This window comes from Phascolarctos cinereus, unplaced genomic scaffold (assembly GCF_003287225.1).
Source record: "Phascolarctos cinereus isolate Bilbo 61053 unplaced genomic scaffold, phaCin_HiC Scaffold_2;HRSCAF=192, whole genome shotgun sequence".
Classification (NCBI taxonomy): domain Eukaryota; kingdom Metazoa; phylum Chordata; class Mammalia; order Diprotodontia; family Phascolarctidae; genus Phascolarctos; species Phascolarctos cinereus.
The window spans coordinates 331,777,584-331,801,050 of NW_027555625.1; the positions used below are offsets into that span (position 1 = coordinate 331,777,584).

General features: G+C 49.6%; 1 protein-coding gene across 1 annotated transcript; it reads right to left on the reverse strand.

Moving 5' to 3' along the window:
* Positions 1 to 1,718: 1,718 nt before the first annotated feature.
* Positions 1,719 to 19,953, reverse strand: FGFR4 (fibroblast growth factor receptor 4). The gene is made up of 18 exons (XM_020998780.2): positions 19,588 to 19,953; positions 13,982 to 14,130; positions 12,217 to 12,480; positions 12,001 to 12,084; positions 10,932 to 11,098; positions 9,735 to 9,858; positions 9,201 to 9,391; positions 8,626 to 8,764; positions 8,100 to 8,293; positions 7,647 to 7,792; positions 7,157 to 7,278; positions 6,338 to 6,448; positions 5,866 to 6,056; positions 4,775 to 4,897; positions 3,853 to 3,923; positions 3,207 to 3,344; positions 2,895 to 3,000; positions 1,719 to 2,289 (listed from the first exon to the last, which is right to left on the reverse strand). The coding sequence occupies exons 2-18, from the start codon at positions 14,070 to 14,072 to the stop codon at positions 2,134 to 2,136; spliced, it is 2,418 nt and encodes an 805-aa protein (XP_020854439.1). The 5' UTR covers positions 14,073 to 14,130; positions 19,588 to 19,953; the 3' UTR covers positions 1,719 to 2,133.
* Between the last annotated feature and the right edge of the window lie 3,514 nt (positions 19,954 to 23,467).

Here is a 23,467-nt window from a genome sequence, read left to right on the forward strand (position 1 = left end):
GAAGATGGCCTTTGCCAACCTAGGGAAAGTACTAGAAGAAGGCTGCCACCAGGGGGCCTTTATCTGCAGACTGCACCCAGCCTCCCTTGACTACAGGATGGCTGGGCAGCAGCTGCCATTGGGACTTTCATGGGGCAGAGGCGGAGTAGAGAGAGCAGATCCAGGGGATCAGGGCCCAGAGAAACCTGATCCATCCTTTGAGAATAGGGACGTGCTGCCTGGCCCAGCCTGGGCTGAAACCCCAGCCTAGGACTCAGGGACAGGAACAGCTGTGGCCTGGGCCCCCCACACAGCCCTTTGCCTCCTCCCACACTCCAGGCTGCTTGGTGCCCGAGAGGCTAGCCAGGTGGTGGGCGGGGCCGGCAGGCTATCCCCAGGAGCCAGTACTTGAAGCTGACTTTCCCAGCGTGGGAGCTGCAGAGCCAGTGGGCTCAGTTTCAGACCTGGCTAGGCTTCCTGGTCACGCTGGGTTAATGGGGCAGCCGAGTTAATGCCGAACAGATGGGGGAGGATTGTGGGCATGGGTGGAATTGGTGTGTGTGTGTGTGGGGAGAGCTCTACCCCAACTGTCCCTGACCAGATCCCACGGGAACAGGATCTCACACCCTGCCCCAGCTCGCAGTTATCAGGAGCACAGTCCAGTGTCAAAGACATGCACATGTCACACACATACACATAGACAGACACAGACATGCACTGGACATAGAGCTGGGAGGAACTCTGGAACACAGAATGTTAGAGCTGAACAGGGGCCTTATAACATAGAACATCAGAGCTGAAAGAGACATTAGAACCAAGGATATTAGAGTGGGAAGGAACCTTAGAATACAGAACAAGACATTCTCTCCTGAATCTTGGCTCTCATAATTAGTAGCTTTGTGAAGACTGGCAGGTCATCTAACCTCTCCAAGTCTTAATTTTCCTCATCTGTAAAATGCAGACAATAATAATAATTGCCCCACCCACCCTGTAGGTGTTAAAGATATATGGGAAACCTGGAATGTAGAACATAGGATGCCAGAGCTGGAAGGAACCTGAGAGAACATCTTGCCCAGTACATTCATTGTAGAGAAGAAGAAACAGGGCTGGTGAGAGGAGGGATAAGGTTGCTCAGTAAATTAGCAAGAGAACCAAGACCAGAACTCAGAAACACGGATGAAAGACGTGTAGCCATGAGCGAGCTAGCACAATACAGTCAGTTTAAGAGATAGCTGGGGGCTGGTTTCTAAGAGATTGACCCAGGCACATACCTCAGCAGGAACATGTTTGGGACAAGGAAAGGATACTCCTGACCTGGATCTCAGGCCCAAAGCACCAGGCGGGCCTAAGCTTACCCTGCCTTCCTCTGATAAACAGAAAGACTGCTGGACCGCAGTTAGGAGTGCTGGGCCTCACATTCCAGCTCTTCCAACGACTTGCTGACCTTGGGCAAATCCCTTCCTCTCCCTATGCCTGGAGAAGCACAGAGTCTGAAGGGACTACAACAGCATTCTGGGTCAGTCCTGTTTTTCATTTGTGCCTCCCAATGTCTTAAAGGCCACCTGTTGCTGTCAGGCTTCCTTTCTACTCCCCCTCCCTTCCACTGGGCCTGTCCTAAAGTGGGTCTCTCCACCCCCCCATTTCTGCTCTGCCAAACCTCATAATGCCATCTTTCAGGTTAGAGTCTCTCCTCCCCAACCCCTAATCCTGCCCTAGGGCAAAAGCCAGGCATGCAAAGGTCTATTCCAAAAAATAATTTATCAAAGGTCATATATATATATGCATAGACACATTATGTACATCAACATTCCTTGGGGTCAAGAGAAGGGAAAGGAAGGGAAGGAGAAGGGAGATGAGGGGAGGGGAGGGAAGGCTTTAGGTAGGGTTGGGTCCTTCCAGGGACAACTTCAGGTGAAAAGGACCTGTGTCTGTCCCTCAGTGATACTGGGCTCTGGTAAAAAAAAAAAATCAAGGCACGACTGTATTGAATAAGCAGCCATTCAAGATCAGGCCTGCTCTTACCCTTCTTAGGGGAAGGCAAGGAACCTGAGAGAAAGTTCCAGGGCAGAGTCAAGTTCTTGAGATCAAAAACAGAGCCCAAGACCAGGGTATTCATATCACTGCTGTCTCAGTTCACAGCTGGTTTGGTTCACCTCATGTCCTTACACTGTGGTAGATGAAGGGGCTTGGGCCCAGACTCCCCGGGGCCAGAGGCTCATGGGTGAAGACAGAGTCATTGGAAGAGCAGGTGCTGCTGGTGTCCTCGCCGGCTGGGGAGTACTGTTCAAAGGGCATTGAGAGGTCCAGGTACTGTGGCAGGCAGGAATCAGCAATGGAGGAGAAAGGAGAGGTAGTCTCAGCTAAGCTGGCCCACGGCAGACAACCAGGTTGGCTCTAGCTGCTCCTGGAGACTCCATCCCAGTCCTGCCATCTCTGAGGTTGGGAGACCCAACCTTAGGCCTATTCTGGGCCTTCTCTTTGCCCCTCCCTCTACCTCCCTTGAACCACAGTCTCCTGATGGACCCCAGAAGGGGTCCTTACTGTGCCCAGGTCATCTGTCTGTTTTGGGTTGGGAGTCCAGATAGAAGAGGGAGAAATTAAACATTAAATAAAAACAATAATTTCCATTTCCGTAGCACAAATCACCTTCCCTACAATAATTTCGAGTTATTGCGAAGGTGATTCTCCCCGTTTTACAGATGAGGAATCTAAGGTTCAGAGAGGTTAAGGGACTAGCCCTAAGGGGTTAGGTCACATAGTTAGGAAGTAGTAGGAGTGGGACCTGAAACTGGGTGGTCTAACTATGTCACACTATCTCTTGACCAAGGCTTGGAGAAAGTAGTGCTTAGGTGTGTTTGGGGTGGGGGGAGGACTGGGAGGTCAGGCATGGGGATGAGTGCCCACCGGGAACATACCTCCTCAGAAATGGCTGTCAAGATCTTGTTCAGGGCCTCAACCAGCTGCTTGAAGGTAGGTCTCTGGGAGGGTATGGCATGCCAGCACTCACGCATCAGCATGTACCTGGGGCAGACAGAGTGAAGGGAAGGGGTCAAGGACCTGGAGGGGAGGAAGAAACTGTGGGCTAAGAGGGAAAGAGAATAAGAAAGGAGAGTCAGCACCAGGGGAATGGGAGGGATTATAGCTCCAAATGAGAGGAGGAAGAGGGGACGAGCAGGGGGCTCATGGGGGAAGGAAATGGGGAATCGGAGAATAAGGAGGTGGCTCACAGCTCTGGTGGGCAGTGGGAAGGCCGGTCCATACGATGTCCTTCTCTCAACAGTGAGAAGAGCTCTTCTACAGGGATGCCAGGGTATGGGGAGCCACCCAGGGTAAAAATCTCCCACAGCAGGATCCCAAAGGACCATCTAGTGGGAGGGAGGGCAGAATTTGGAGTTAGCTTTGGCCATGATGGATTCTACACTCCCCAATCCCACCCAAGAGCCAGGGAAAACCATCACTGACTTCAAGTTAGGAGGATAGAGACTGGGATCAGGGGAGGAGAGGAAGATGGGGCTGGAAATGGGGAATCCTAAGTCTGCAGCTAGGACCCCCAGGCCTAATGATCCTAGGTTACAGGGAAACATTAGGTGGTACATATTATACACTTAATAAATGTTTGACAACTGGTTAACTGAAACATGGCACAGAGTGACTGAATATCGAAGCTGGAAGGGACCAATTCAACTTTTTCATTTTATGGAGGAGGAAACAGGCACAGTGAAAGTACTGACAGTGAAGGGAAGTGACATGCCCAGAGTCACACAGTAAGTTAGTGACAGAGTCAGGATTAAAACTCAGCACTCCCCCCGCTTCCCACTTCAGTGCAAGGGATAAATATACTCATTCAGAGGCTCCAGGGCTTCCAGAACTTACACATCACTCTGGTGAGTGTAGACTCGGTCAAACAGGGCCTCAGGTGCCATCCACTTGACAGGCAGACGGCCCTGCAGTGGGGAATAGGACGAGGCTACTCATGGCCAGGGTCCCTGTCTGAGCACGGCGAGATGTTGGGGCCCTGTGCTAGGACCTCCAGCTCTGCCTGTAGTGCTTTAAGGTCTCAGGAGAAGGAAGAAAGGCAGCTTCTGTGCATGCATGTGTGTATGTGTGTGAGAGGGAGAGGGAGGCAAGGAGGACTGAGAAAGAGAGACAGAGAGAAAAGGAGGGAAGGAGAGAAGAAGAAGAGAGGGAGGGAGAGAGAAGAGAGAGACAGAATCAGAGACAGAGAGGGAAAGAGAAGAGGGAGAGACAGAGAGAAAAGTAAGGGGGGGGAGAGAGAAAGAGAGAGAGGGAGGGAAGAGATAGGAAGAGGGGAGTTGGGGGGCTAGGTCACGCTCCTCTTAGAACACTAGGGGGCCCTAAGCTGATCCTTACAGCTTAACTGGAGGTGACTGATTTGGAAGGAAGGAGAGGAGAGGCAAGCAGGACTTTATTATGGCAGGGCAGTGCTGCTCTGGAGAGGCAGGTTTCCTGGGTATCTGTTTGTATTCTGTTGTGTGCTGCAGGGAAAGTCTCCTGCATTGGAATGCCTTATAAATTGCCTATGGTCTCAGACACAGACTATACCAAAAGATGGGCGCTGAAGATTCAGTGCCAAGGTAAGTGACTTCTGAGTCCTTTCACTATTTTTCCTGCTAGGTCTGGATCTGAGGTTGAGAGAGCCTTGCATTAGCCCTTCCCACGTGGCCACTTTGATTTCTTGCTCACCCTCCTCTATTTTTACCCTTTCCCCACATATCCTCATGCCCTCTCCCCTGCCCCTTCACTTCCTCTGGGCATGCCTCCCTGGCTCACTCACATTGCTGGTTTTCTTGTAGTAGTCAATGTCATGAACACCCCGGGCCAGGCCAAAGTCCGCAATCTTCATCACATTGTCCTCAGTAACCAGCACGTTTCGGGCAGCCAGGTCCCTGTGTATGCACTGGGATAGGGGCACCAAAGAAAAGTCTTAGGACAGGTAACTGCTCCCCCTAATTCCCAGTTCTCTCATTCCACCCATCCCCTCACTACACCATAGCCTGAGTCTTCTTTTCCAGATGTGGGAACAGCCAATACAGCCTTCTGCTCCAGGGGGCGGCATGAATAGAGAGTGCTTACTCTATCTTTCTTCAAAGGTCAAGGACATAGACACTCAAGATCCTTTAGAAGTGTGTTTTGGGAAACTCCAGAGACAACTATAGATATTGCAGTACAAAGAGCTCTAGACTAATTGAATGACAAGATTTTAGAACCTGAAGAGATCACAGAGGCTGGATTTGAACCCACAACCTTTAACTCCAAATTCAGTGCTCTTTCTACTATACCACACTATCTCCAGGAAAACTGGGTTGGAATCCTGGCTCTGATCCTGAATAGCCTTATGTTACCTCTCTAAGCATCAATTTCCTCATCTGTAATGGGAACAGTACATACATCTAACCTCCTGGCCTCATAGCATTTTGTGAAGAAAAGTGATTTCTAGGCCTGACTGTGCTACAGAAATGGAGCTGTTGTTCCTATCGAACTTGAAAAGGTCTGAGATGTCACCAGTGCAGGTGGTCCCTTCCCGGATGTAGATCGCAGCCCGCTCCCTCCATGGCTTAGTTTCATGGTTTGCTGGGGCCTAGCCTCTGCACTTAGGCTGGTCCTCAGACAAGAAACATGTAATCTGTCACTTGGCTTATACTCAAAGCCTTTTCAGCTTTGTAGATCAAAGCTGGCACATACAGCTTTAGTTCATCCATGCTGTGATTAGGCATCATAGGAGGATAATGAAGGACCATCATCCCCATCACCACCACCACCACCACCACCACCACCACCACCACCACCACCCCATCATCACTAACAGTGTCAGCATCTCCTAAGCTAGGATGTTGGGCTGAAGGCTGTCTTTCTGTCTGCCCTCACCTTCCGAGACTCCAGATATTCCATGCCCCGGGCTACTTGATAGGCACAAGAGACCAGGTCCTGGAAAGACAGCTGTTCCTCAGGGGTCCTGGGTGCCTCCAAGGTGTAGTCAGGACTAGGTGGTCTTCTTGCCCGAAGGTACTCTCGGAGGTTCCCCTTGGCAGCAAATTCTACGATCACGTACAAGGGCCCTATGGCAAGAGAGACAAGATCACAGATTGAATTGGAAGGTACTTTGAAATCATCTAATCCAACTCTTTAATTTGATAAGATGAGGAAACTGAGACCCAAAGAGGGTAAGTGACTTGTCTCAGGTCACACAGCTAGTAAGTGGTCAAACTAAGATTCCAGTCCAGGTCCTGAGATTCCAAATTCAGCACTTCCTTCTCACAATCCAATGGATTCTCTCTTCTCCCCACCTCCCCTGGCACGGATTATCTCTTCTCTCCCTCCTCTTGCCCCTTGGTCCCACCTTCCTGGGTGCAGACACCCAGCAGATTGATAATATTCTTGTGCCGGCCAATGAGCTTCATCATTTCCATCTCAGAGATCAGGTCTGCCAGGTCTTTGTCGGAGGCATTGTCTGTAGCAGATGACACGCAGGGAGGGAGAGGATGGAGTGTGGGCACCATAGAAGTAGAGAGGGTGGGTGCCCCTCCTTCAGGGCCCAGATCCAGCACTATCTCCTCCAGGAAGCCCTCCTGATTCCCCTCCCCATTCTCCTCCCAGGAAGAAGTTGATCCCCTTTCCTTGATTCATAGGATTTGAAGCTGAGCAGGACTTTTCTCAGAACATAAAACACAGGGTGTTAGGGCTAAAAGGAACCTTCAAGGTCACATACACCAACTTGATACATTTTACATATGAGGAAAATGAGGCCCAGAGAGGGAAATTTCTGAATTTGCTGAATTTCACATAGATATTAAGTAGCAGAGGCTGGATTTGAACCCACATCTAATACCAAACCCATAGCTCCTTCTGCTGCCCCACAGCTGCCTTTCCCACTCAGGCTGCTCTGTTTGCTCCCTCTTGTGTGCTCTAAACTCAGGGTATACCTCCTCTCCCCTCAACCCCCACTAGACTATAAGCTTCTTGAGGGTGGGCTCTGTATCATATCTAGCTGTACATATATGGTACTGAGCACAGGTTCCCTGCATCTAATAGGAATTTAATAAAAGTCTGTCACATTGTACTGGTGGGGAATGCAGGGATGGAGGATGTCATGGAAGACACAGAGGGTGACATGGGGCACAGAAAAGATCCTTGCCCTGGGGTCATGCCCTTCACTCACCTTTCAGCATTTTGATGGCCACGGTGATGGCCCCATCTGGTTGCTGAGGGTCCATGCCATAGGCCTCTGCCCGCACCACCTGCCCAAAACAACCCTCACCAAGGGGCTTCCCTAGCACCAGCCTAGAGAGACAGAGACCAAAGGCCTTACCTGGGGCAGCGGCCTCAGCTTCCCACCCATGAGGAATAGAAGGCAAGGAGTTAAAGTAGCTGGCAGTGTGGCCCATCCTCCACCAGACTCCCCTGCAGCCAAAGCTGGCTTACTCAGGTTTGCCCCCTTCTCAGACCTATTCCCCCTCCAACTCAAGTGCTGCCCAGACCTCTCTATTACCCTCTAACCCCCTTCATTTTCTTCCTGCCTTCCACTCCCCAGGTAAGTAGAAAAAAATGGGAGAATGTATGCAGGACCCAAGGGCAGGGATGGGAAAGAATGACCTGCATCTGGCCCAGGGATGGGCTGGGGGCCTAGAGAAAGCTCCCGTGGAACCCACCTGTCTCGAGGAAACTCCCACTTGGCATCAAGTGGCAGGTCTAGCTCCACAAAGCCAGGAAGCATAGGGGTACAGCTGGAAGACAGGCGGCCTCCTCGAACGAGGGAAGAGCTCAACTTCCCTGATGAGCCTGACTCCAGGGAGAACTGTCAGGGTAGAGAAACCAGATCAATGAAGGTGAAGACCAGGCCACTGAGGGCATAAGGCAGGGTGGGGCCAGGAAGGCATAAGGGGAGAGACCCAGGTCATCAAAGGCATGGGGTGGGGAGGCCAGGAGACTATAAGGGGGAGAGATCCAGCTGAGTGAGGGTTCAGGGAGCAAAGGAGGAGATCCAGGTCAGTGAAAGTCTAGGGGACAGTAAGTGACACACAGGACTGGAAGAGGCTGGGAGGTCCCCAGTATCTCAAGACTCCCTCTCCTAAGAAGAAGATGGGGTTGAACCAGCCACGTACCTGTCTGATGAGGGGGAAGCGTGAGAGCTTCTGCACAGCAAGGGGCTGGCGGGATGTCCGGCTGGACAGTGTCTGCCCCCGGCACAGCCCCAAAATGATCAGGATCACAACCACAGCCAATGAGCCCGATGTGTAAATGATGATGTCTGCGACTTTCACCTCTGATGCAGCAGCTTCCCATGCCAGCCCCTCTTCTATCCCATATGGGCCAGCACACACAGAGATGTATACAGTATGTTAGTATTTCAGGGAGTGGGGTTTTGTCATTTACAACTCCCAACACATACAAACAGGAAACTCACAAACTGAATTATCTGCTATGTGCATGTGTGTATATACCGACTCAGATGCACATACAAGCTACCACACTTATGTGTCCATGTGCATACACATGCTTTCTCTCCCCACCCCCCTACCTCCTGCCCAACTCATGCCTAGCAGATGAATCAGACAGAACCTAGGATCTCCTGGGCCTGGAACCTTGTGCCACACCCCCTATGCAGAACTCCAGCTGCCAGGGTCTTACCAGGCAGCACTGTGAGCCAGGCTGATTGGTAGGAGAGGCCAATGGAATTGCCAGCCAGGCAAGTGTATTCACCTGCATCTTCTGCTGACACATTACGTAAGTACAAGACCTCTACCTCTGAGCTGTTGATATCAGTGGTCTGCAGGGAAAAGATGAGGTGAAGAGTGGGGCAGGGCAAGGCCAGAACACTGAGGGTGCCCCAAGCCAGATGGGGCACCTTCTTTGCCCCTCCCCCCAGGCTCGCTGGGTCCCCTTTTTCCCACCCTGCTTTCCTCTCCCACTCAGGCAACAAGCATGTTTTCAGTGCTATGTAACAGGTATTGTACTAAGCACTGGGGGTAGAAAGAAAGTCAAAAATAGGGTCCCTGCCCTCAAGGACTCACATTCTAAAGCAGGAGACAACATGCAAACAACTATGTGTATATATGGTGTAAAGGAAGACAATCTCATGGGGAAAGCGATATCAGGGAGGGTCCTGGGAAAAGCCTCCCATAAAGGTGGCCTTAGAGTTGGACCTTCAGGGACACCAGGAAGTGGGGGAGAGCATTCTCAGGCCGGTGGGCCTCCATGCCTACCTTGAGCACCTGCACAAAGGGGAAGCCGTCAGCCCCGAAGCTGCTCCCGTTGACCTCAATGTGCTTCAGCCACTGGATGTGGGGCTGGGCATCGCTGTACACTTTGCACAGGAGCTCCACATCGCTGCCAACCACAGCTGTGGTGTTGGCGGGCAGGCCAGCCTGCAGGATGGGCCGGTGCGGGGAACGCTCTGCAGGGTGGAGAGCAGGGTCAAAGCTGGTCCCTGGCCCCCCTCCCGAGGCCAGCGAGGGCTCCAAAACATGGTGTTTAGAGCTGGAAGGAGCCTTAAAGGTCAACTCCCTTTACCCCATCATTTTACAGAAAATACTGAAGCTAGAGAAGAGAAGTGACTTACCAAGTTTCTATAGCTATGGAACGGTAGAGCCAGGGGCTGAACTAGGATCTTTTCACTTCTAGGCCAATGTTCTTTCTACTCATATTCCTCTTCCCCTCTTCCCTACTTCAGAGGAGACTGGCCCATGGCGTCTGCATCCCACTTTGTTCCTGCCCTAGGACCCCAGGTCACTGCTCACCCAGCACATCGAGGAGGTAGTTGTATCGGAGACTCCCCAGGGCATTCTCTACCACGCAGGTGTAAGTTCCACGGTCTGAGGGCACCACACTTTCCATGACGAGACTCCAGTGCTGATGTCTGAGCTGGAGGGAGAATGAGTGGCCCAGCCAGACCCCAAAAGGGAGAAGACAGCAGCCAGGAAGACTTATCTACATGTGTCTGCAGACCTTCTATTTGCATGTACATGTGCACACGTATGTCCTTACACAAACAGACATGGGTACAGATAGACAGTCGTCCCCCCCACCTTTGGATAGAAAAGCAGAAACTGTGTTCACCGGTCTAGGCAGACCCATAGCTGTTATTCACATCAACACATGCACACCCACACACATGTCCTCATATGAACATACACTTGCAAAAACACATGCATTGCTGGGCCTTGTCAGTAAGAGAGCAAGAGTTACAAACTCTGGTCCCTACGTATTTACAGTCCTTACACATGCAGATGTACAGAAAACATGTTTTTACACAGATACATATGTAGACACATGCATGTCCCTTCATGTAGGCTGCATAGGCACACATTTTGGCAACATCAATGGAGGGGTGACAGTCAGTCATATTTTCTATAATCTTTACAAATGCAGACACATACCCACACTGCCCCACCTCACGTGGGCAATCCTTTGTGTGCGGTCACACATAAGAGATCAAAGAGAGTGCACACAGTTTCTAGGCTGAGACACACACACCCTGTTTTCAGTAGGACAGGGCTGGGCTGAGTGAGCTGCTTAGGGAGGCTACCACTGGAGCTCTATAACACATGGAGAACTCTGAAAGGGAAGCTGGGAGTGGCCAGACACATTTTCCCTTGCTCACAATTTTGCCAGCTGGGGGCCACCAGAAGCAGTAGAGTGTAGCAGCTCAGGTTAGGACCTGACTTGAGGTCAGGACCTCACTTAAGGTCCTGGCTCTGCTACTTAATGTTACCTTGGGCAAATCACTTAATCTCTCTGGGCCTCAGTTTCCTCACCTCACCTCACAACAAGAAAATGCTTGCCCTCTGTAACATAACCCACAGGGTAATTGGGAGGAATTGTTATTGTCATGAGACTCCCAAGAGAGGAGCTGTCCACAAGGAGCAGCTGGGAGTAAGTCTGGCCAGGGGTGAGGTCCAGGCCAAGATTTCTTGCTCTGTCTCCCAAGTTCTCACCCGGATGCCTCCAATTCGGTGCTCGCCATGGAAGTCTTCTCCATTCTTCAGCCAGCGGATGGTGGGCATGGGGTTCCCTGCAGCTGGGCACCGAAACTTGACTGTGTTGCCCGCAGGCACTGCATGCAGTTTCTTCTCCATGCGATGGGGATGTGTCCAGTAGGGGCCTAAGGGAAACAAAGCCCAGAAGGACTGGAGGGCCATCTCAATGGAAAGGGACATTTCCATCTCCACTGGTCCAGAAATGTCAGAGTGGGAAAGGGCCTTGGAGCTCACCTGTTCTAACTTAAACCTGAAGAGGGATTCCCTTCATGGTTGAAGGTAGTGGTATTGTAGAACTTGCATGGACACCTTTAGTGACAGGGAACTCACTACTTGCAAGCAGCTCATTCCCCTTCTGAGCAGCTCTGATTGTTAGGAAAGTTGTATCTTCTTGGAAGAAACTTGCCTCCCTGCATCTTCACCCCACTGCCTTAGATCTTCCCTCTGACACTAAAGAGAGTAAGTCTGATTGCTCTTTAGCATGACAAGCCTTCAAACACTGAAAGACAGTGACCATTTCCTTCCTAAGTCTTCCAGTCTTAACATGCCTAGAATAGGAGATCTCTGAATTGCGAAGGGACCTCAAAGACCATCTGATCTCATCTGTTCCTAAGCAGGAATCCCCTGGACAACATTCCCAACAAGTATTCATCTAACCTTTCCCTGAAGACCTCCAGTGATAGGGAGCTCTTCCTCTAGGGGCTATCCATTCCATGTGTGGATAGCTCATATCATTAGCAAATATTTCCCTATATGGGGCTAAAACCTGCCTCTCTGTAACTTCCCCAGTTACAGGGTTCCACCTTCTGAAACCAAACAGAATGACTCTAATCTATCTCTTCCCCAAGGGATGGCCCTCCAAGTTCTTGAAGATAGTCATCAGGTCCTTTTTGCGAAGCTAACCCTCCTTCCCAATGCCATTTTCTTTGGTTTGGCCTCCCAGCCTAGAAACCTTAGTTCAGCCCCAGGAGTCCCTCTCTTGGATCTGTTTCTAAATTTGAGAAGGTTAGAGGAATGAGTTACTGACCTTGCTGTGGATAAATGTGCCCCTTGGGAAGATCCCCGTGGGGGCTGTCACTGTCCTCATCATCATCCCCAGAGGCCAGAGAATCTGTTAGCCAAAGAGAAGTGGTCAGCTTGAAGCATAGAGGCCAAGGGCCCTAGCTAAAGCAAGACCTGGCCTGCCCCAGGCCTCCGGCCCCTCTGCTCCTCCTTTCTCTCACTTCATCCTCTTCCCTCCTACCTATGACAGAGATGGTAAGGTTGTACAGAACTTGTCCAGATCCTCTTGACACACATAGGTAGAGGCCAGCATCCTCATATACTAGAGTGGCGATTTCCAGACGGCCTCGCCAGGCTCGCACACGGCCTGATGGTGCCAGGCGACTGCCTTCTTTATACCAGTGGCCACCTCGATTGGCACGACCACAGCAGAGTCGTAGTGCCTGGCCCAGGGCCAGGGTCAGGTGCTGTTCCAGCTCGTCTGGGCCTGGGGCTTGGCAGGACTCTGTGGGCAAACCACAAAGGGATAAGGAAGAGAATTCAGGGCCTGGATTTGAGTCATACCTTGATTCTTATTCCTCAGGGGCTTGTGGGAAGACCTAAAGAAGCCGGGGAGGGGAGTGGGGGGGGGGCGGGTGAGTTCCCAGAGGTGTCTGACTTTGGAGATTCATTACTCTAAGAGAATAAAATGAACAGCTATATTTCTTCTTGCATCCTTCCATCCCTCTTCCCCAGGGCTGCTTGGGAGAATATGCCCTACTCCATTTCTTCCACACATTTACTCCAGGCTCCCCATATGTGCTTTCCCAATATGGGTCTATTTCCTTGGATTCTCCTTCTTAGCCCCCTCGCTCCCCAATACTCTTCCTGGGGCTCAATCTTCAAGATCCTCTTGGGATTCAGGAGTTCTCCAGATCCATTCACTCACTCAACATATCTAGGGTCCCTTACTTCTGGGAATTAAAGTTATATATTCTACTGAATGAATTTATGGAAATTCCTCCTCCCGTCTTGCCAGCAAAAGGTTATATCGTACATACTCCTCTCCCCATTGTTCCAAAGTCCTACTCACCCATGCATACTACCTACTGTCACTTGTCTCCCCAGGTAGAAACACACACTTTTAGATGCTCTCATGCCCAAAGCCAAAGGTCTGTCCCAGGCTTGTCATGCAGGGTCACATGCCAGCCCCAGCATGCATGTCTGTCTGGGGGCCTCACCACCTTGCAAGGCCCAGCCACTCAAACAAGACAGAGCTGGAAACTTACAAGGGCCAGGGGAAAGCTGGTCTCCTCCCAGGCAGCACTGGGAGCTGGTGGCCTAGCCCCGCCTCTGGCTTCCCCCAAGGGCCAGCACCTATAATATGTCACAGGGGCATTTGGTCCACTTCCCTGCTTGCTACCTAGAAGCTTAGGGACGCACAAAGCGTCAGAGCTGAAAGGGATCTTAGCATACAGATTTTAGACCACAGATTGTTGGAGCTGAGAGGTTCCTTGGAACACAGAATGTTAGAGCTGGAGAGAATCTTAGAATATAGAATTTTTTAAAAAAAAGGCAATTGGGGTTAAGTGATTTGCCCAGGGTCACACAGCTGGTAAAGTGTCTGAAGCCATATTTGAACTCAGGTCCTGCTGACTCCAGGCCTGGTGCTCTGCTCTATCCATTGCACCACTTAGCTACTCCCAAAACATAGAATTTCAGTTTACAGTATCTTAGAATACCAAGTATCATAGCTGGAAATCTTAAAAGACAGTGTTACAGCTAAGGGCCTTTAAAGGTCATTTAGTCCAACCTCCTCCTCTGACATAAAGAGATAAAGTTCAGAGAGAAGGAAGTGACTTGGACAAAGTCATAGAGCTTGTTAGTGGCACAGCCAGAACGTGAATCTTCCATCTTGCTTCTGAACCTTGACCCTGTGGCTTCCCTGGGAAACTTCCCCCTGGATCTGCCCTCACTTTGACCTACTTCCCCCTTACTTATACTCTCTCCCTCCCCAAGAGCCTTACCCTGTTCCACCTCTTCAGAGGTAAAGGCATGAATGGCCAGGAATCCAGATGCCACCAAGAGAAACCCCAACAATGACGGCGGTGGCTGCATCTTCCAGTCCTGAGTCCTCCCAGCTGGGATTAGGGCCTCTGGCCAGAGCAGTCACTTCCTGGAGAAAGCCAAAGGAGGGAGGGTGAGCTTGGTAGGGGGAACCAGAGAGAGCCTGGTGAAAGAACACAAAGAAACCCCAAAGGTTTGGATGGGAAGTGATGCAGAGATGAGGTCTCCTACTTCTTCTAAATATCTCCAAAGAACAGTCAGCATAAAGCCAAGTGCACAGTGGATACTCAATGTGTACAGTTCACTTAAGAAATCTAAAAGATGGAACAACTCTTCTGCCATAGCATCTCGGAGCTGGAGGGAACCTCGAGGGCCAACGAGTTCCACCTGCTATCCAGTGCCCAGGTAGCACACTAGCACCGATAACAAGCACACCCTTGTCTAGGCACTCCCACTTCTGCTAACAGGGAGGGAGCTCACTCACTCTGTCCAGAGACATTCAGGTCCGCTTATGGGGAGCTCTGATTGTTAAGATGTTCCTTCTATAGAGCTAAAAATCTGCCTCAAGGAATTCTCCTAGTTGTGCCCATTGCTAACTAGTTAAGTCTACTGATCCACCAGGCGGGACAAATGCAATCTTCTTTCTGACTACAGCCGTTTCAGATAAAGGAAGGCAATCTTATCTAACTTTTCTTTCAGCTTAATTAGTCTTAGCTAAGCATCTCTAGCTCCTTCATGGGATCCTCCTGTGAGGTCGTTTTTGGTTCCTTTGTCATCCTTGTCATGTCAATAAATGCTCTAGTTCTCTTAAAATTTGGTGTTCAGAATCAATCTGATCTGGTTTGCTCAGGGCAGAATTCAGGGGGAATCACTACCTGCCCCATTAGTGCTAGATAATCTGATTCTCGTAACACAGCCTAAAACTCTTATCAGTTTCTTTGGCCTCTGAGTCACCAGGTGAACTCCTATTGAGATTGTGGTCTGGGCACATTGGTTCCTGTTAAGTTCATCTTGCCTGGGAGACCCGGCCCGCCTCCCTACAGATTCCCAGTCCCTCTCAGCTGTGCACACTCCCAAATTGGATCCACCGGCCTGCCTGCCCACCCTTGGGCTCTCCACACTGGCATCCCTGCTGAGAAAAAGCTGAAACATTGAATATTTTACTCCCTCTGCTTTTCCCAAGGCTTCCTGCAGAGCTATACACGTCCTATACGTCCTGTTGAGCAGACAGGAGCTGGAACCCCTTTCAGGGCCCCCAACATATCCTGACCCCAAGTCAAGGCTCATCAATCCTTCCTCCCCAGGAGAGCTGCTGAAGTAAAGTCCCTTTCAGATGAATCTGCATACAAATTTACATACTCCCTTCAATAGCACAGTATGGGTCCTACTTCAACCTTCACAGATCACAACCCCCCTCCACTGCTTCCTTACTAGATGGCTGCAAGAACTGCCCGGGCCAATCATTTATTTAGTCCTTCACTTATTTGTATATTCTAACAGACCTTTATTAAGCATTTACTTGCCAGGCACCTTGCTAGGCACAGTCCCAGATGCAAAGACAAAAACTGAACAGCCCCTGAGGAGTTTACATTTTAATGGGGCTAGGGACAAACAATGGATACATAGATAAGTAAATAAGCATCCATACAAATTAATATGGGTGAGGCCCTAATAAAGATCTTGAAAGGTCAAAGAAATGCATCCTCTAGTAGCTACCCTAGGGGGATAAGGCTAGTTCTCCAGCAACATAGTGTGCTTGAAAAGAGCTTTGGATTTAAAGCTAGAAAAGCCAGGTTCAGATCCTGTCTTTGCTACTTACACTAGCTATGGCCTTCCTGGGCAAGTGCCTTCCTCTCTCGATCCCTCAGTTTCCTCAACGGTAACAGGGTCTACTAGATGGCCTTGTGTCCTGCCAGTGTAAATTCTAGGATCCTCTCCAGCATGGCAGGACTTGCATTTGACTGGCACGGCCTTTGAGGGCCAGGGCCACCCCAATGCTCTGACAAGGTATCAGAGAACTTTGGTGGGAAAGAGGTTTGAGAGAATTTAGTAGTGGAAAGGATCTTAGAGATCATTTAGTCTAACCCCTTCATTTTTTAAAAATAATTTTTTGTTGATAATTTGTTTTTTACATTGTCTGTTTTCTCTTGTATCCCTCCGCATCCCAGAGAGCTATCCCACATAACAAAGAAAAAAGAAAGAAAAAGAGGAAAAGGGGGTAAAAAACCCAGCAAACTTGATCAGTACAAAAAAAAATCTGACAATATATGTAATGTTCCCCACTAATAGATACCCCCCTCCCCCACCTTTGCAAAAGGCACTAAGCCAGCTCCTTCATTTTACCAATGAGGAAACCGAGGCCCACAGAGAGGAAGTGACTTGTTTGAGGTCCACACCACCCAAGTATCAGAGGTGGGATTAAAAATCGACTTTTTCACTGTAAGCTGGGCTCTTTCCAGTACACCGTGGCAGGACTTGATTTAATCATGAAATCAGCCATTATAGGTCCTGGCTAGTTGTACTTTCTGGTATGAAAAGCATGTCCCTTTATAAGAAGTCATGTTAAAAAAAAAAAGCTCTTGCTTTCAGGTTCATTTGAAGCAAGATGACTGTGATTTGGCCCCTGAGCGTCTTACCTTTGGCAGCTGCTCATCCTGCTTCCCTACTAGTCCCAAGAATTGCCGTACAGTGGAAAAAGTCTGGGACTTAAAAGTTAGAAGATAAGGGTTCAAGTCTCACTTCTTGCCACTTGTTAGCTGTGTGACCTTAAGCAAGTCACTTTGCTTGTATTTATATTCCTAGCACTTATCACTGTGCCCAGTACATAGTAAGTGCTTAATAAGTATTTATTAATTTGATTTCCCATCTCTGATCCTCATTTTGTTCTCCAGTAAAAATGGTAGTCAGTCAACAAACATTTTTAAGTGTTTACCTGGACAAAAACACACTACCTGGGAGGTGGCATGATGGAGCACCAGCTTCCGGCAAGAAGACATCACACTTCAAGTGTCACCTCAGACACTCTGGCAGTGTGGCCCCGGCCAAGTCACTGAATCTCTGTACCTCTAGACAATTCTCCAAGACTATATAGAGTACTTTGATAAAGTAAGTTTCATCCCCTTAAGTTCCCTTTATCGATAAAAACACAGGTCTGGACCATATTTTATATATATATATATATGTTGTCATTCAGGACTGTCAGACTCCATTTGGGGTTTTCTTGACAAAGATACCGGAGTGGTTTGCTATTTCCTTCTCCAGCTCATTTTATAGATGAGGAAACTGAGGCAAACCAACTTGCCCAGGGTCACACAGCTAGTAAGGGTGTAAGGCCTATTTTGAACTCAGGTCTTCCTGACTTCAGGCCCAGTGCCCTATCCACTTCACCACCTAGCTGCCCCATATGTATGTATACATACACACATAAACACACGAACATGTGTACATGTATACATATATGTATGAAACTTATCTCACAAGGCTGTTGTTTGCAACAAAAGAGATAAAGCTTTGTAAAAATAAGTTACTATTATGTTTGTGTTGTCCATCATTCAGACTGTAAGTTCCTAGAGGGCAGGGAAAGTAACTTTTTAAAAATTTTGCATTAAAGTCCCTTCCAATTCAAAATTTTAACAACCTATGATTTCCCCTAGCAGCACAGGACTATGCATGTGGAAGGTGCTTAAGAAATGTTTGTTAATGCATTACCCAGGAAAAGTCACTTAACCCTCCCTGTCCCAGGCAATTCTCTGGTACTGCAAGCTGCCCATCTGTCCTGGCAGAGTTTCCTTACCAAGAGCTCCATATAACAGTGAAATCATAGATCCACCTGTCTGGTTCATCTTGGTGAGGAAACTTCTCTGCACCAGTGTAACTAGTAATGTATGGTAGGTTAAATCGATTTGCCCAGCTATGATGTTTTAGAGAGAGATTTGAATGAATCAACAAGCATTTCAATTCCTACTCTGTCCCAGGCACTGGGGATAAAACCCAAGACTTACTGACTACCAGCACAGCTCTCTCTCTATCCATTATGCTATGCTGCCATAGCATATGAAGACTGGGGGAGGGAAGACTATGGGGGTAAATTGACAGCTGTAGCAAGTAGCAAGTAACAAGTAACCCTTCAGTGAGTTAACTAGCATTTATTAAGCACCTATGATGTGCTAGCCCTTGAAAGGCTGTTCTCCAGGAGTTCATAGTCTAATGGGGGACAAAACATGCACACAGCTATGCACAAATAAGATCTATCTGTATCTACACACACACACATAACATATTATGTACATAATAAATTGGAAATAAACAACAAAGGGAAGTCACTAGCATTCATTAAGGCAGATTGGGAAAGACTTCTTATAGCTGGTGGTATTTTAGGTAGGAAATGAAGGAAGCTAGGAAGCAGGAATGAAGGAGAGAATTTCAGGCATCGAGGGCAGCCGGTGAAAATGCCCAGGAGTCCATTGTGAGAGCTGTAGGGAATTAGCACAAGAGGCTCCTGGGACAAAATGTATTGTGTCATGAAGAGTCAGAAGATGGAGAGCTTACTTCCTGCTCTGGGAAAAGGAGGGAGAAAGAGGGATAAGGGAAAGGGAATCTGGGAAGACTTCCTAGAGGAGGAGGCATTTGAGCTATTTCTTTGAAAGATGAGAATTTCACCAGTGGAGATGTCAAGGACATTTACAGAAGAAGCTGTAACTGGAGAGGCAGGAGATGTTCAGCCGAACAGGGAAGAGATCATTCTGGTGTCGGGGGCCAAAGGGGGGTTGGAGCTCTCCCAAGGTCCCGGCTGGCCTTGAAACTGGCCTGTGAGGGGATCATGACTGCCCTCATCTTCATGCTGAAAGTACAAGAGACATTGCCTCCCACCCAGCCAAGATGTCAGTCTGGGGCTTCAGTGAAGCAGGACAGTGGGGGTGGGGAGGAGTGGAGGGTGGGCAGAGTGAAGTCAGGAGCCCCCAGCCCACCAGTGTCTGGGGAGAGAAAGAAAGAGAAAAGAGGCTCTAGGGCCAGTAGGTACTAGCTCTGGTTTGCTCTTTGGACAGGGTGACAAAGGGCTTTGTGTGCTCTGGGTTCTGGTTACTGATTTACTCTTCTTTCACTGCCACCCTCCCCCCACTCGATCCCATCACCACCAAGGCCATTAACCCAGCCCACTAGGGGCGCCCTGACCCAGGGCCCTCCACCACATCCAGGCCCCATGACTGCTCCCTAGTGCCCCCCCTTTACAAAAACACCTGTCCCTCCCGGGTAGACTTGGAACAGAAACATCCCCCATTTCCATAACACCCCTGCACGTTTCGGGTCACCCTCCTTATTTCACTATTCAGGAGTCCTTTGACTGCTCCCCAACTGGGTTCAACCCATAGGGCATGCTGGTGCCTCCCTCCCCCCAGCTCCACACCCCAGTCTTAGTCCCCAAGTCTCCTCTGCTAGAGTCTCCATCCATCCCTTAAGTTGTTCCCTGTTCCAGCCATCCAGGGTTCGTCCTCTGAGCCGCCTAAGCTCCAGCTCCCTTGCCCCAGGAGTCCTGGGCTCGTCAGCCCAGCCCAGTCGGGCCCCTCACCTCCGTGGCTCTTCGCTGCTGCCGCCTGCCCGGCTAGTATTCCCCAGAGCGGCGCTGCAGGGCCCCCGGGGCGGTAGCTCCCATCAGCTACCGGGAGCAGGGCTGTCGCTCCCTGCGCTTCCCTGCCACTCTCTGGCTCCGGCTCCGCTACAGTCCGTTGCAGTGCAGTCAGGGGCGCAGCTCCCGAGCGGGGCGGCCAGTGCAGGGGGCCAGGACCGCTCCGCTCCGCGCCAGTCCTCTGGGTCCCCCCGCTTAGGCTCTAAGGACGCTTGGCCCCGGTCACTGGGTCACTGCCCGTTGCGGTCCGCCCCCAAGCTTTGGAGCCAACAGCTGCCGGTGGGGAAGACCCAGCAAGAGGCGGGGGGGGGGAAATCCCAGTGTGGACCCCTCCTCTCTCCTTCCAGCCCCGCCCCGCCCTGCCCGCTTCCCTATTCTCTCATCTTCCCCTCCTCTCCACCTCTTCGCTCCACTTTTCATCCCTTATCCCTCTCTTAAGCCCTTCCCCTCTGGGAAGTCCTGGCCATGCCACTAAATAGCTTTGCGACCTGGGGCAAAGTCACTTTTCTCTTCTCTAGGTTTCAATTTTCTCCCCCTGTAAAATGAGGGGGTTGGTTGGGCAAGATGATCTCCAAAGCCGCTTTCTGCTGATATTCGGTAGCTCTGGAGCGGGACTGGTTTTGAATGTAAGCTTAGTCTGGGTTGCAGTGGTGTGAGGGTTAATGAAGAGGGGTGGGGCTCGGCAGGTGGCCCTTGGGGTTAGGGTAACAAGCAGAGTCCTCTGCCCGGGCGTAGTGCAGCCCCATTGGTCAGATACTGGTGGGGGAGGAGGATTCTGCCCCTTTCAATGGGTTTCTGTTGGCCTTAAGCCCCTAGTGGTAGCCCTTTATTGTAGGAGTTGCATCCTTAGTCAAGGCCACTCCCATTATTTCCTTCTCCAGGTAAAGGCTTCCCATCCAATATCACCCCCTGCTTTCTAAGGCAGCCGGGAGCTAATATGATCTCCAGGACACCAACTTAAAATTCAGGAAACATTTAGTAGTTACCCCTTGTGTAGCCTGAGGTTAGGCTTAGGGAGACAGGCTTAGATAAGATCCAGTCAGTTTGCTGCCATCCCTAACCAATCTTTCCAGAGCATTTATTACAGCGCCCTGAGGGGAACGGAGTTGGGTAAGACAAACTCCCTGTCCCCTGAAATGAACTATTTAGACCAAGAATGGGAAGTTGGTTGAGGGGATTGGGGTGAAGGATACAGGAACCAGCATTCTACGATGTCAGAGCTGGGAGGTTTCTGAGAGATCATTTAAGTTAACCCATTTACCCTTAGAGATGAGGAAACTGAGGTCCAGTAAGGGAGACTGATTCACCTGAGGCAAATGAGTAGCTATAAGTGTAAAGATGCCTGGAAACCAAGGAACCAACCCAACTCTGCAAAGCGATTAGTCGGTGGCTGTGGTTCTCAAACTTTTTGGTCTCAGGACCGCTTTCCACTCTTAAGAATTACTAAGGAGTGGGGCAGCTAGGTGGCAGTAGATAGAGCACTGGCCCTACAGCAGGAGGACCTGAGTTCAAGTTCCTCCTCAGACACCTAACACTAGCTGTGTGACTCTGGGCAAATCACTTAACCCTAATCGCCTCACCCCCCAAAAAATTACTAAGGATCCTTCAAAGAGCTTTTGTTTATGTGGGTTATCTGTATCAATATTTACCACGTTAGGAATTAAGATGTTTTAGTATTATTATGAAAATACATTTCACCTTGTGGATCCTCTGAAAGGGTCTCAGCACCACCCTTTGATAACCACTAGTATATGGTTATGCTTTGGGGATCACTAAGTCTGTATTGATGGGAAGCCCCACGGTTTGCTCCATGAGTTTTCCTCATTACAATAACCATATGGGAGAATTGTAGTACTTTCATCTACGTACCTTATCTCATTTGTTTCTTGAAAGAAGTTTGTGAGGTAATCTATAGTTATCACTACAGATGAGGAAATGGGTTCAGTGAGGTAGGTGACTTAGTCAACAGCGAACATTTATTAAGAAACTGCTATGTACTAGGCACTGTGCTAAGCCCTGGGAATACAAAGAAAGGCAAAAGATAGCCTCAGCTCTCAAGGAACTCACAGTCTGAAAAGGAAGACATCACATACATATTTGTTGGTCAGTTGTGTCTGACTCTTCGTGACCCCATTTAGGCTTTTCTTGGCAAAGATACTGGAGTGGTTTGCCCTTTCCTTCTCCAGCTCATTCCACATACAAGGACACCGAGGCCAAGAGGGTTAAGTGATTTGCCCAGGGTCACACAGCTAGTATCTGAGGCCACATTTGAACTTAGGTCTTCCTGACTCCAGGCCTGGAGCTCTATATAGTGGGCCAACTAGCTGTTCCATGCATACATAGTTTGCACAACTATGTTCAAACAAGATATGGACAAGATAAATAGGAGAAAATTAACAGAGGGAAAGTGCCAGCATTACGGGGGATCCAAAAAGGCTTCCTGTAGGAGGTGGGAGCCGAAACCTGGAAGAAGCCATGAGGCAGAGATAAGGAAGGAGAAACTTGCTGGGTTCACATAGCTAGGAAGTGTTGCAGATAGGTTTAAAGCCAGGTTTTTCCTGATTGCAAGATCATTGCTATTTCAACTGCATCATGCTCCCCCATTCACTTCTCCATGCCTTCCCTCTCTCTTTCCTACCTGCTCCTTTGCAGAAGCTACTATTCTGAATGTGGAACAAAGGGTCTGACCTCCTGGACTCTTCCCTGGGCTGAACTGCTGCCTGCCTCAGTTTCCTCATCTGTAAAAATGAGGATAGCAACAGCATCTACCTCCCAGAGATGTTGTGAATATAAAATATTTGTAAGCTGTTTTGCAAACCATAAAATGCTATATAAATGCTAGCTATTATTATCTCTAGCCTCTGTCCTCGAGCAGGGAAAGTGGGCAGATGGCTCAGGCTCTGGCTCTGAAGACAGCTGTCCTGAGACCCCACTCTGTCTCTTGATCCTTTCTCCTGCACTCTGACCGCAGGTCAAAGGCCAGGCAGCTGTTGTTCAGGTCTCCACATGGGCAGGAGGTTAAGATGCTGAGGAGTCAGCACAGCCTGTTTCTGTCCCATCCCCTTGCCTCATTCCAATTCTAACCAGACCCTGGGTATCACTGTTTAGGCCCCTGGGGTGCTATTAGGGGCCCAGTGGTGGGGGAGGGGGAAAGAGAGTACAGAAGAGAGGGACTCTGAAAAAGCAATGGAGCATTTGGGGAATCTTAGGGGAGGTCAGGACCAGCGGGGAGGACCTAAGAAGAATATGGGGCTGGTAGGTGAGGACCTTTGGAAGATTTGTGGGGCCTGTACAGGGGCTCTATCAGCTCCTCCTATAATTGTAATAATCCAATTGGTATTTCTTCTCAAGTTCCCTTATGGCTAACAGGTACTTCCAGTTCATCTCCTGCTATGCTATTCTGTTAATCCAATTCATCCAGGCCCACTACCCTGAATGCTGCCTCTACCAGTAACTTCGTCCCTGTTCATCCCAGCTCTACTCTCACTCAGTCCTCATTCTCCCCACTTCCAGTAGACCCTTTGGAAATCCATTTTGTCCTGAACAAATTACACTTCATCCTGGACTTTCTTCTCCACTCATTCGGTCCCTTCATATGAACTGAAACCAGGCTTTCTCCTGAAGAGTCCATATCTCTAGCTGCCTAGCTGCCTTCTCTACTGTGGATTCTTTTCTTCTGTCCACCTCCCCAGCCCCGGAGGTAGAGGTAATGTTCCCCTGGCTCCCCAATGCCACTTCCAGATCCCTGCGCTGCCACCATCATTCAACAAACTCTTCTTTGGAGTTTATGCCATCCAAGTATGTTCCCCAATCATCTTTGCTA

Excerpts from the sequence above, each read along its gene's own strand:
- FGFR4 (XM_020998780.2), bottom strand. The coding sequence starts at position 14,072 with ATGCAGCCACCGCCGTCATTGTTGGGGTTTCTCTTGGTGGCATCTGGA. Across the intron at positions 9,392-9,734 it reads CTACCTCCTCGATGTGCTGG|AGCGTTCCCCGCACCGGCCC; the intron begins GTGAGCAGTGAC and ends TCCACCCTGCAG. Across the intron at positions 7,279-7,646 it reads TGGGAGTTTCCTCGAGACAG|GCTGGTGCTAGGGAAGCCCC; the intron begins GTGGGTTCCACG and ends CTGTCTCTCTAG.